The 13,848-nt window shown below is 47.2% G+C and overlaps 1 protein-coding gene across 1 annotated transcript in view; it reads right to left on the reverse strand.

The window, feature by feature from the left end:
* cbfa2t3 (CBFA2/RUNX1 partner transcriptional co-repressor 3) overlaps positions 1–13,848 on the reverse strand; it is a 49,674-nt gene that overhangs the window by 20,554 nt on the left and 15,272 nt on the right. The window contains exon 2 of the mRNA XM_066653693.1: positions 3,454–3,600. Coding sequence (XP_066509790.1) covers positions 3,454–3,574 — 121 coding nt within the window. The 5' untranslated portion in view covers positions 3,575–3,600. The remainder of the gene's footprint in view (positions 1–3,453; positions 3,601–13,848) is intronic.

Raw genomic sequence — 13,848 nt, forward strand, 5'->3', positions numbered from 1 at the left:
CGATATAATTCCGATATCGATATGAGCAGTAAATAGCCGCTGAACTGAAAGCAACAAGACATCAATATTAACATCGTAATGCGCCATGTAACGACTGTCAGTCAGTGACAGATGCTGTAAATAATGTGAATTGAAATATTAAAAACATATTATAATCGTATCATTTATATGAAAACATTTTATATTGCGATATTTATCGATATTGAATTATTGTCCAGCCCTAGGTACAAACAACTTAAATGTACCTTTAAAGGTACAGCAGTGGGTTTAAAGTCCAGCTGTGATCCTCAAAGGTACAGTACATCCTCTTCTCCAAATAAAACAACAAAATAAAAGTCCTGGAAATGAAACGAAGTGTATGACAATAAACTCAATTACATTCATTCATTCATTCATTCATTATCTGTAACCCTTATCCAGTTCAGGGTCGCGATGGGTCCAGAGCCTACCTGGAATCATTGGGCGCAAGGTGGGAATACAACCTGGAGGGGGCGCCAGTCCTTCACAGGACAACACACATACACACACACCCCCCTACGGACACTTTTTGAGTCTCCAATCCACCTACCAAGGTGTGTTTTTGGACTGTGGGAGGAAACCGGAGCACCCGGAGGAAACCCATGCAGACACAGGGAGAACACACCACACTCCTCACAGACAGTCACCCGGAGGAAACCCACGCGAACACAGGGAGAACACACCACACTCCTCACAGACAGTCACCCGGAGGAAACCCACGCAGACACAGGGAGAACACACCACACTCCTCACAGACAGTCACCCGGAGGAAACCCACACAGACACAGAGAGAACACACCACAGTGCTCACAGACAGTCACCCAGAGGAAACCCACACAGACACAGAGAGAACACACCACACTCCTCACAGACAGTCACCCAGAGGAAACCCACGCGGACACAGGGAGAACACACCACACTCCTCACAGACAGTCACCCGGAGGAAACCCACACAGACACAGAGAGAACACACCACACTCCTCACAGTCACCCAGAGGAAACCCACGCAGACACAGAGAGAACACACCACACTCCTCACAGACAGTCACCCAGAGGAAACCCACGCAGACACAGGGAGAACACACCACACTCCTCACAGACAGTCACCTGGAGGAAACCCACGCAGACACAGGGAGAACACACCAACTCCTCACTCAATTACAATTACAATGAATATAGAATATGGTACAACTATGTTCCCTAATTAACGTAATGAACCACCACAGTGACAGTTTTTGTAAGAGTGTATTATAAGGACCCTTTCTGTCCTTCACCTTATACGTCCCCTATCAAACATAGCGCTACAGTGCTATAGGGGACCACTGCTAAACGCTGTGATGCACAGAGATCAGAGGCATGTCCCCTGTAATAGCGCCCTAGTGCTTCGATGTAGGGAGCAGGGATTAAGACACTGTTTGTAACACAGCAGAGCTACTCCTGCCCCTTCTGCTGGGCCACTGTTGTTGGGGGTCACTGAACGACAGAATATGTGTGAGAGCGTGTGTTATTTTGCATAAGCTCAAGGCTCGGAGCCACTTGCCACTTGGATCAGTGGCATGTTCGCACTGCTGCGACCGTGTGTGTGTGTGTGTGGATTCATGTTGCGGAACGCGGGTTCTTTCATTTCTCCCCCTGCTTTAATCTCTCCGTTCCAGGCTGGACACATGTGACTTTTACCATGTGACTCCGCACTTGTGCGCTGCTTTTAGTGGTGAGCGGAGAAGCACAACAGGTGAAACAACACAGCCTGCCATTGCTATATAGGGTAGAGAGATGTGCCCGGCTCACAGATACCCCACGCTTCTTTGGGGCCAGTAAACAAACCACACACACTGCCAGAGCCCTGCAGACAATGCCTTGAAAACACACTCACGCACACATACACTCAGCTAGGCCTTTCGTCTCTGAGGAACTTATAAAATGTCAGTAAAGGCCCCTGAGCTGCTGCCATTGTTCACAACTTCTAACAGTTACCTGAAAATCACTGCTCAGGCTCCTGCTTACGTTTCTGGTCAGTGATGTATCTAACGTCTCCCGAGGCTGAGAGTGGTTAATCTGACGCATTAGGCCTTTAATCCAGCTCCTGAAGTCCTACCCAATGGAGGCGTAACAAATGTATCATTTGCGGTCAGCCATTTTTTAGCTCAAATAAGAAATGTAAGTATTATATCACAGGTAGATTGTATAAACAAAATGCTTAATTATAAATGAGCTAAGAATTTCACAGAATCTTTAAGACCCTGTTTTGAAGGGCAGTCTGAACTGACACTGGAACTGCGGTCCTGCGCTGGTGTTGTTCATTTGTGTGTGTGTGTGTGTGTGTGTGTGTGTGTGGGTGGGTTCTGCAGAATGAAGTTGCTGAAGCAGCAAAGTGAGACTTTAACTATTCAGTTCACATCCTCGTCTTCCTTTTATCCTGGTGCTGCTCTCGCGCACACGCATACTCCTCCCGACAACCCTCGCAAAGTCTTTCAAGAGTTACAATTCACCCTTGATGAATAAACCCAACTCCTGAACCCCTGCAGGATGTTACTTATGAATGTATCACACAAAAATAATTCATATACTCACTTCAGAAGGCTTGGGATTTGCACATGTGGCAGTTAGCGTTGATACGGGATGTGAGTGGCTCGGAGAAAGGTCTGAATGGCTCAAGACTGATGAGTTTTCATAGGTTTACGCACTCATATCAGATCATATGACCATCCCCTTGTTACTACACACTCTGTCCATTCTCTCAGCTCCACTGACCACACAGGAGCACTCTGTAGTTCTACAATTACAAACTGTGGTACATATGCTGCTCTACATACTTCGTTACCCACGTTCCCCCCTGTTCTTCAGCGCTCAGGACCCCCACAGAGCAGGTGTGATGTGGTGGTGGATCATTCTCAGCGCTGCAGTGACACTGACGTGGTGGTGGTGTGTTAGTGTGTGTTGTGCTGGTGTAGAGTGGATCAGACACAGCAGTGCTGCTGGAGTTTTTAAACCCTGTGAACAGTGTGTGTTTCGTTCTCTAGTCCTTCATCAGTGACACATGATGGATGTTGTCGGCTGGATGTTTTTGGGTGGGGGACTATTCTCAGAGGGGTTTTTAAAAACTCCAGCAGCACTGCTGTGTCTGATCCACTCTACACCAGCACAACACACACTCACACACCACCACCACGTCAGCTGTATGCAGAGCAACAGATGGACTAAAGTGATCGTAGGGTCAGTGGAGTGGAGAGAATGGACTGTGAAGCTGATAATATTCTGATATGGCAACCAAGGCTCACTGAAGACTGTGAAGGCTCTGATAGAAAGGTGTGTGTGAAAGGTGTGTGTGTAGTGGTCAGCGTCCAAGTTGACGCCCGTCCACTGCTGAAAGCACCTACTCTGGGCACCTGGACTTTAATGTTACATTTCAAGCAACAGTTCAAGAAAAGCCCTTACTGGTTGTGGGTGTGAACGAGGCGTTACGATTGGCTGCCTGGCTTACGGCAGGTGGTGGAGGAGGCATTGTGGGCGGAGTCGACCTGGGCTGTGTTTTGACATCAGCTGGTGAATCTGGCATTGTTCCAACCTTCGGTTCAGCACTACCTGCACAGGGGGACAGAAGAGAGAGGGGGGGTTGGAACGATCTGAAATAAAACTGCAACAAAACACACTCTTAAAGCGACACTAGATCAAATTTGGTATTTTTGCCCCTGGGCTCATCCTACAGTTGCAGAGTGCACTTCACTCCTGAAACAAAGCGCAAAGGGGAAGCTGGAGGTATTCTACCCTCCTCTAAAGGTTACATAGTGCAGTTTCTGCAGTGCTGAGCCTGGAGCAGCAACAACAGAGGCTCTATTCTCCCTCTGACGACCAAGTGTTCCTTTAAACGCATGGGCACCTACTGACCTAGAGGCTCAAGCAGCAAACCCTCCTCTAAAACCCTCATGTTTGGTGTCCAGAAAGAGAGTCAGCACACATACTAGTGCACACAGACACACACTCCATAGTCAAATGACATGTGAAGTCCTAAGACAAAAACAAGACGGCCGCTGTTCTTGTTCAACAGCTTTTGCAGGACACCGTTATGGACCACAACAAAGCCTTCCACTGCCTTTCACTTACCTCCACCGAGAAGCTTACCTAGGATCATGGATGTCAGTGGCCCCGTGTTCCAGCATTGCACTAATAGATATCTCTTCACACAGAGTCACAATGTGTTTGATAGCTTTCGAGCCATGCAGTCCTTGTAAGACAGATACACGGAGTATGTAAGGGGGCTTGCGCTCTGGGACTAAATCCAGTATCCCTTCTGTTGGAAACATCCAGTACCACCTGTTCTCCTGCTCAGCTGCTGCTAACGGGACCCCACCGATGCCCCCTGCAAGTCCTGACATCCCCATCAGTGTCCTACACACACACACACACACACACACATATTCCATCTACCCCTCCACTGCACCCCCTCGACCTGCGGATGGAAAGGGGCTTGACTGTCAGTGACAAGTGCAGCTGGATCTGCTGCTGTCCATCACAGAGGTCTAGCATCATCACAGAGCTCTGTCTTGCACAATGCTGTACCTTCTACCACCATCTTACACCATCACAGAGCTCGGTAATACTCACAGGGCACTACCTGGCACTCTACAGCCTCACCCCAAGACATAGCTCCAGCTTCTACTGCCATCAAATAGACCTACCACCAGTGGATGATCAATATCTTAGCCACCACCACATAGCTGCACCACATAGTTACCAGCGCAGAGCTGTATCACACAGTTAAAACATCATCACAGAGCTCTACCCTTATCACAGGGGTCCTCCAACGTCATAGAGCTCTATCACCTTCCACCATCATAGAGCTTCCGGGTCTACTAACATCACAGAGCTGTATCACACAGTTAAACCATCATCACAGTGGTCTACAACCCTCAAAGAGATCCACTCTTTACCACCATTACAAAGCTCCATCACCAGCACAGAGGTCTACCACCATCACAGAGGTCTACCACCATCACAGATAACTACCACCATCACAGATGTCTATCACCATCACAGATAACTACCACCATCACAGAGAAGTACCACCATCACAGAGAACTACCACCATCACAGAGGTCTACCACCATCACAGAGAAGTACCACCATCACAGAGAACTACCACCATCACAAAGGGTCTACCACCATCACAGAGGTCTACCACCATCACAGAGGTCTATCACCATCACAGAGGTCTACCACCATCACAGATAACTACCACCATCACAGATGTCTATCACCATCACAGATAACTACCACCATCACAGAGGTCTACCACCATCACAGAGAACTACCACCATCACAGATAACTACCACCATCACAGATAACTACCACCATCACAGATAACTACCACCATCACAGAGGTCTACCACCATCACAGAGAACTACCATCATCACAGATAACTACCACCATCACAGATGTCTATCACCATCACAGATAACTACCACCATCACAGATAACTACCACCATCACAGAGGTCTACCACCATCACAGATAACTACCACCATCACAGAGAAGTATATATCTGATTCATGGACATCCGATATTTTGAGTCGCCAATCCACCTACCAACGTGTGTTTTTGGAGAGTGGGAGGAAACCAGAACACCTGGAGGAAACCCACGCAGACACAGGGAGAACACACCACACTCCTCACAGACAGTCACCCGGAGGAAACCCACGCAGACACAGAGAGAACACACCACACTCCTCACAGACAGTCACCCAGAGCAGGACTCGAACCCACAACCTCCATGACCCTGGAGCTGTGACAGAGACACTACCTGCTGCTCCATGGTGCATTTTTCTGTGTAAAGTCTGATGCCTTCAGCTATTAATGAGGCTAAAGTTCTACACTATAGACTCCACACTGGACTCACACTAAACTCAACTCCCTATCAAAATGCGTCAGAATGCACCTCCACTGTGGAGCATGTATAAGAGCGCACCTTCTTACGAATGCCTAAGTGAGTATGATCATGTGTGCGTCTGATTGTGTGTGTGTGTGTGTGCTTTTGTCCGTCTATTTGTGCGTGAGCATGTGTTGAGCAGCAGACTCTCTCCGGCGCCTCTTGTCTCAGTCCCGTCACTCATTGTGGATCAGTTGCCTTCACTCCATTCGCCTGTCACCTTCCACCGGGTCAGCTAGGCCCCCCGCAAACACACACACACAGACACGCTCAGGCTGTATGCTGCGGTGGCCGACCAGCCCATGTTCGGAGGACACCCCCCTACCCCATACACACACACACCCCCAATCAGCTCCCAGCCCTGCTCTCCTATCAGTGGAACTGTCAAGTGCAAAAATAACCAAACACACAGGGTCACAGCCAAACCACTAACAGGCAGATAATTGGTGCTCGACCTTCCTGGGACAACAGCTGCAGCAGGGTGATGGGGTACAAAGGCAGGAGCAAAGGCTCAGGCAGGTGGGGGGCGCTATATGCTTCAATGGCTGCGGATGGTCTCGAGTTGCTACTTTGGTAATAGGTTTGCAGCTAATGATCAAGTCCCTTGTCACTTTTAAGAGAAACCTTTTAAATGACTGCTCTATTTACTGTGTTCATTTGTCAAGCGAAGAGTAGGTGGTGTTTTTAAATTCGGACAAATTCCGGTCGTGTCACACGTGTCATGAACATTGCGGAGAATGACTGGGGGTTTAGTGTCCGTGGTAAAAGACATATCCGCAATAAAAAGCCTCCTTTTTATTATAAACAATGTCCTCAACTGATCCCTGCAGCTCCACAGCAGTAAAGGCCAGGGTTCGAGTTACACAGGCAGCTGCAGCACTGCAGTGATTACTCTGAAGACCTCACAACTCAGCCAAGAAAACACCAAGCCAAGACTGGCTGCTCCAGGGTTAAGAGAACATTTCCTAACGCTGCTCCTGGAGTGCACTGCGTGATTTGGTGTTTTCTCTGGCCTCGCAGACTTCATTTGGAACGCGTTTGAGTGGAATCAGGTGATACGACTGACACCACAGTGTTTTGCTGGCCGGGCAACAACACACCGGCTCTATTCAGCCCTCGCTAACAGTGAATATCTCACTGTGGAACTGAATCGGAAGCCCAGAGCACAGCCACACAGCCACTGCACCATTCACACGGGTTCAGACTGGAATCAGTTGCGTATTTAAAGGAGAATGATGGGGTTTGGAGGAGAACAATACGGTTTATTGGAGTGTTATGATATTTAACAGAGACCGATGGTGTTTTTTAAGGAAGAACATAGTGTGGGAATCATATAAATTATTGGAAAATGCTGGTATTTGTTGGAAAACTGGAGGCTGGAGAATGATGGCGTTTGGTGGACAATCAGATCATTGTTAGAGGATGATATCAGCTGGAAAACAGTGACGTTTGATGGTGAATGTCACCGCTTGTTGGAGAAAGGTGCTGTTTGGAGAGTAACACCATTCGCTGAGATACCAGTGTGATCTGGGTTTGAGAGCTAACGTGTTCACCCAAGGCTCCTCACCTCCGTCTCCATGTTTAAGGCCACACACCGTTTTCTATCTCTAACAGCTCTTTGGCTGAATCCTAGTGAGAGAGATCTCGCTCTGCTCCTGGAGACTCTGCCCTGGGGAACGTGCCCATGACAGCCGTTAGCAGTGTATTCATTAAAAACTTGACCAGTGCCCCTGGGCAATAAACATAACAAGGTGTTAGCGTTAATGCTCCCGCTGACGAAAATAGCCACGGGTCAGTGTGCAGTGTGTGTGCAGCAGAGGGGTGAGGGACTCTTCTCTATGCCATGGCCAAATGTAGGCAGGTAGAGTCAAACGCCCTGGACACCAGCCTTTTCTGTCCATCTGTCACCCAGTCCAGCCCCATAATGGATCTCCACACACACACACACACACACACACACACACACACACACACACACACACACACACGCAACTGATGTCAGCAGCTAAAGTTGGACCAACTGTTCTTCTTCAATGTTGTGTTTTAATAAATGACTAAAAATTATTGTATTACATTTTTACAAAATAAAAGTCTAACTACTTTCAAATATAAAAATTCCTCCCAAAGTCTAATGATCAATTAAATAATTTTAAATAATCCTGATCATATTTCACAAACGCACACCCAAATGTGAGATTTCCTGAGACTTTCCTGAGACTTAGAGCATCGCATTGATCCGAATGTGAGGGGTTTAAACTGAACGTTAATAGCATTACTCTGTTAACATTGGCTCATGGTGATGTTCCAGACTCAGTCCAGCGCTGGTTTATTTGATACAGTCCTGGTCAACAACAATAACCCGGCTCAGCGTCAGAGCCCTTGTGTGTGTGAGTGACACGGTGTAGCGTCCCGTCTGAAAAACAGCCCTTAATCAGTTCCCTTTAATTTGCTCCTTGGGGAAAGCGTGGCCCCCTCAGCCCTCGGCCCTGTTTGTCTCCACATGGTAACTGCTGCTCGCGCTCCCAGGGGATTCTGGGAGTGACCCGAGGCCTGGGTGAGGGGGCCGTGATATCTCCCAAGAGGGAGAGAGACAGAAAGACAGACAGAGAGAGAAAGAGCAAGGGGCACCATCAGTGATCAAAGCATTAAAAGTATTTTCTTCAAGAATTACTCTTTTTTCTAAATTAATTATTAATAATATTTTCCAGTTGTGTCCATGTTTTTACATTTTTTATTAATTTTAAGTTGCTACAGTATTTAAAAAAACATCTCAATAGAAAGACAGATAGAGAGAGAGAGAGAGAGAGAGAGAGAGAGAGAGAGAGAGAGAGAGACCGTCTGTCCTGTGCTCAGTACATCCACCGTGGGATTACGGACAGCTGTTTAATCTGACCAGCTAAAGGCTGAGGCAGAATACACACAGAAAAAAAGGAGACAGAGAGAGTGATAAACACACACAGAGAGAGAGAGAGAGAGAGAGAGAGAGAGAGAGAGAGAGAGAGAGAGAGAAAGAAAGATGGATTTTGCTTTTAATACATTAGAAAGTCCACAACGTACGAGCCCCCATCTGTGACCATCTGTGCTCCTGTTGTGCTCAAGGACAGGAAAACTCACCGTGAGAGAAAATGAGACAACGAGAGAGAGAGAAAGAAAGAGAGAGAGAGAGAGAGAGAGAGAGAGAGACAGAGGGAGAGAGAAAGAGAGAGAGACAGAGCGAGAGAGACAGAGAGAGAGAGAACAGACAGCGCGAGAGAGACAGAGAGAGAGAGACAGAGAGAGAGGCGAGAGAGACAGAGAGAGAGAGAGGGAGACGGAGAGAGAGAGAGAGACAGACAGAGAGCGAGAGAGAGGGAGAGAGAGAGAGAGAAAGAGAGAGGGGGAGACAGAGAGAGAGAGAGAGAGAGAGAGAGAGAGAGAGAGAGGCAGGGAGTGAGAGAGAGAGAGAGAGAGACAGAGAGAGAGAGAGAGAGAGAGAGAGAGAGGCAGGGAGTGAGAGAGAGAGAGAGAGGAGGGGGTGTTTGAGGCAGTCCAGCTGAGAACCACCCTCTTTCCAGACAGTTCGAACATCTGGGTGAAGATGTCAATCAAACGGAGCTAAACATCTGAATACAGTGTGTTGCAGCTTCTCATCAACATGTATCCACTTATTCCATTAACCAGACAGGAACTGAACCCAACACACACACACACACACAAGTATACATATAAGGGTGTGTGTGTATATGTGTGTGTTATACATGCCCCATTTCGGAAACACTCACTGATTTTTCCTCCTTCAGTAACGACACTTTTCCCATTATTCCCAATAAAATAAAGAAAGAAAGAAAAGCATTCCCAGAACTATTTTTAAGTCCCAACATTGTCCTTTGGCCTTGACTTCTGCCTGATCTTTCTACACAGCCAGGACACCTCTATTCTGAGACACACACAAACACACGCCCCCATTCGCACACACACCCCTAAGGAGACGCCACGCTGAGAGATCAATAAGCCAAATAGACGTTCACTGGATACAACGGGTTTATAATGGACCTCCTATAGACGCGTGTGATTCTTCTGTAACGATGTGCCGTCTCTCCGCACGTCTCAGCCGCTCAGAAGGAAACTTTTTGATGGTTAAAAACAACCCGTCGTTGGCCACAAACAGCTGCAGAGACGGTGCCATGAGCACACGCTCGAGTTTGTAATTCAGACGCTATTTCTGGGCTTTTATAGAAGGGCAGACATGTGCTTTCACTAAAGCAACAAACAAAAAGAAACCATAATGTAATGACAAGGCTTTCGGAATGCGGGACGCTGGCGGATCTCTGTCTGTCAGTGGTGCCTGCACAATACAGACAGAGCAGTGTTATTGTGATCACACCGCTACATACTGCGACTGCAGTAGGGTTTACATATCCTCGCTGTCGGAAGAAAGCCCTGTACATAATTTGAAAACAACAGCTGCTGTTTACAGTGTCAGAATTCCACAACGAAGGCAGCTACACAAAGCTCCAGCCTTGTTACGTTCAAAGATTTTCGATATGCGATGGTAAATGCTTTAAAGTGATGTCATTCATTCATTCATTCATTTTTTGTAACTGTTTTATCCAGTTCACAGTGGAGGTGGGTCTGATATTTGAGCTTCGGCATTTGGAAAAAAAAAAAAACTGCAGCTTGGGATGATGTGCATCACCATAGCAACGGTTCATCATGTCCAGTTTTTAAGAAACGGTGTGGTATGTTAATACTTTTGTACTAGCCTCTAGCCTGTGCTATAGTGCGTAGTACACAACTGGGATGCAGCCAAAGTGTCTTTGTTGCAAAGCACTGAATAGCACCCCCTGGTGAAGCAGTTCTTAAACATGAGTGAGTATTAGTTGTGAGTGAGTGAACGAGTGAGTGTGTGGAGCTTACACCAATCCATCCCAGTCACACACACACTGACAGGTCGAACTGTGTTTCTGGACCACGGGAGGAAACCAGAGCACCTGGAGGAAACCCACACAAACACTGGGAGAACACACCACACTCCCCACAGACATTAACCCAGGTCCTTGACGCTGTGTGAAAGCACCACAATATTTGCTTAGCCTTTGCAATTGGTCTCAATTACGGTTCAAATTAGTTGCTGATGATGTATTTATTCGGCTGTGAAGAGCTACAGAGCTCATCTATCTGCGTTTTTATCCATTTACCACAGAGATAGATGTTATGCAAATCCATGTAAATACAGCCCCAGTTATATAACGTAGAAATGTTTATGTATCAGCAGCATGTACATGAAAAACTGGCATCAGTCCACAATCCCCATATTGTGTTTTCTTCTGCCACTCGCTCTCATCGCCGCTGTGTGCCAAGCTACCTTTGACTCCCTCGCAGACACAAAGGAAGGTTCCCTGGCCTCTCTTTATTTCTCTTTCTCTCTTTTCTCTCAATCTCTCCATATGGGTCCTCTTCTATCCCCCTCCCTCTGTCTCTCTCTGTCTCTTTCTCTCTCTCTCTCTGTAATTCCCCTAGTCTCCAGGAATGCTGTTGTTTTTAATTTCTCCCAGCTGCTCTGGCACCGTGCCCGACCGCCTGCCTTTCCACATCTGCTCCCCATCATGCCACACAAACACACACACACACACAGCACAGTACATCAGAACAGCAGGATCCCTGGACCCCTAGACCCCTGGCCTTCCGTACCCTGACACCAGCACCCCCTAAACCCATCCATCCACCCGTCCTCCACTCCTCCGCCTCCTACATCCTCTCTCCGGCGCTCTTTCTGTCTGGGACGGGGCAGTACACGCTCTCTCAGGCCAACAGAGGGGTCAAACACCAGCCGAGAGCCCGGAGCTCAGTGGATTGCATCCAACATCCAATCTTTCACAGAGCAGGGATGAGTCTTTTGAACAAACAGCATTCGAAATATCTATCAGAAAATACCATACTGTTTATCGCTGAACTACACAAGAACTACACAAACTGAGTCTTATATAAGCTTTGTTTTCCTGTTTTCAGTGAGTGTTATTCAGTTCAAATGGTCTTTATCTACTCATCTACTAAGTTACCAATGCATCTTTCCCTTGGTGCAGACGATAGAGAGTGCAGCATGTGCAAAGGGTGTATGTACACACACTTCACGATGCCTTTTCTTGACCATTTTATTGTAAAAGCATTGAATGGAGAGTAAATAAATATATTTAAGACCCCTCGTTCCTGCCCAACAATCACCAGACCTCATACGGATGTTGTTCTTTGGGCTGAATCCAGTCATGGCCTTTTTTTTTCAACCAAATTCAGACGTCGAGGGACGTCTTGTTCTTGACGTCTTTTCACGGTTTAATTCTCAACGCTGGTTTTCTCTGGTTGGGTGTAGTGTGAGGACTTGACTACATTCACAGACTGTAACGGGGTTAAGAGGGTTTATGTCCAAGGCGTTGCTTCGAAACCACTTCACAGTTCGTCCAAATATCACTCGTGTCCACCCTCCTGTGATCTACAAAGGACCTCTAGTTGTGAGGTTGTCCTAACGTGGCTGATAAAGCGGTAACTAGGAGAAGTAAAGAGCAGAAATCCTCGGCCAGCTGACAGCCACCACGCTGCTGCTTCCCAAAGCCATGGCTTCTCTCCAGCTGCTTCAGAGCTGTCCCTGTCTGTTACAGATCACTAACACACACACACACACACACACACACACACACACACGTTTGACAGAATCTCCATGAGCCTGGCCAGACCATCTTCAGCTGAGCAAATATGTTTAGCAAAAACAAACACTCTGATAACAATAAATGCCTTTTTAATCAAAAGTTGAACAGACCCCAGAGAGCGTTTGTGTGTGTGTGTGTGTGTGAGAGAGAGGGCATCCGAGACATAGATGTGTGTGAGAAAGAATGCTGGGGTCGTGCAGAGCTACACATATGTCAGACAGCACTACAGTAGGATGCAGAGGAGGTTAAAGACCCAGCGAGGGCCCACAGTGCAGTGGGGGTCGGGCCGGCCCTTCTGAGAAAGTCCCCGTGTCCCAAATCAAAGTCTTCTGTAGTGTGCTTACCGCAGCTGGACTCAACCAGACCCTACACCATATAAAACAACGTTCGTCAGAGGGGTTTGGAGTGAGATGCTCTGTTCTAGAGAACCAGAATATTACACAGCGGTGCTGATAGGAACCAGACGTCCATACTCTTTAAAACACTGGGTAGAAAGGAAGTGGCTTTTGTGATCGGTTACTAATCACCTAACATCAGTTCCTGAGCTCACAAAGGTTACCACCTTCAAATCCTCACAGCAATGTTCCCACAACGTTCCACTCTTGAGGCCATGACCTTGTTTAGTTACAGTGCTACCAAAGCAGAACCACAGAAGTGAAAAATGCTCGGTTCTCCCTCGTTCTCTCTCCATCTCTCTGGTTAATGACGGCGATGGATCTCCTTAATGTAACTGTCCTGAAGAGTTCTCCACCGGAAAACCATCAGCCGCTCTGAAGCCCCTCCTCTGCCCAAAAAGGAGCTTGAGAGAAGAAAAAAATCTTCCTTTTTCTGATTTTCCCAGTGGCTCCTAATAAGATCCAGATGTTGTGTCGTCCCCCCGCCCCAGAGCCGAGTCCTTCCTAAATAAAGGAAAGTATTTGTGACATTCGGCCGCGGACAGTCGCGCCAAGAACAGCTCCATAACCTGCCCATCTGGAGAGTGTTAGGACTGAACTGGGCATTCACACACACACACACACACAGAGAAAACATATTCACACACAAAGAACGCATTCACAAACACAGCATACCTGCACATTGGGCCGGGCGATTAATCCAAAATGAATCGACATTCAGAATCATTATAATCGACACAATCTTGTCTATATCCATTATTATTATTCTGTTATGTCCCCACTGTGTGTTCATGTACTGTCCTTTTAAAACCACGCTACCAAGCTGTAGT

This window comes from Hoplias malabaricus, chromosome X2, assembly GCF_029633855.1.
Source record: "Hoplias malabaricus isolate fHopMal1 chromosome X2, fHopMal1.hap1, whole genome shotgun sequence".
NCBI lineage: Eukaryota > Metazoa > Chordata > Actinopteri > Characiformes > Erythrinidae > Hoplias > Hoplias malabaricus.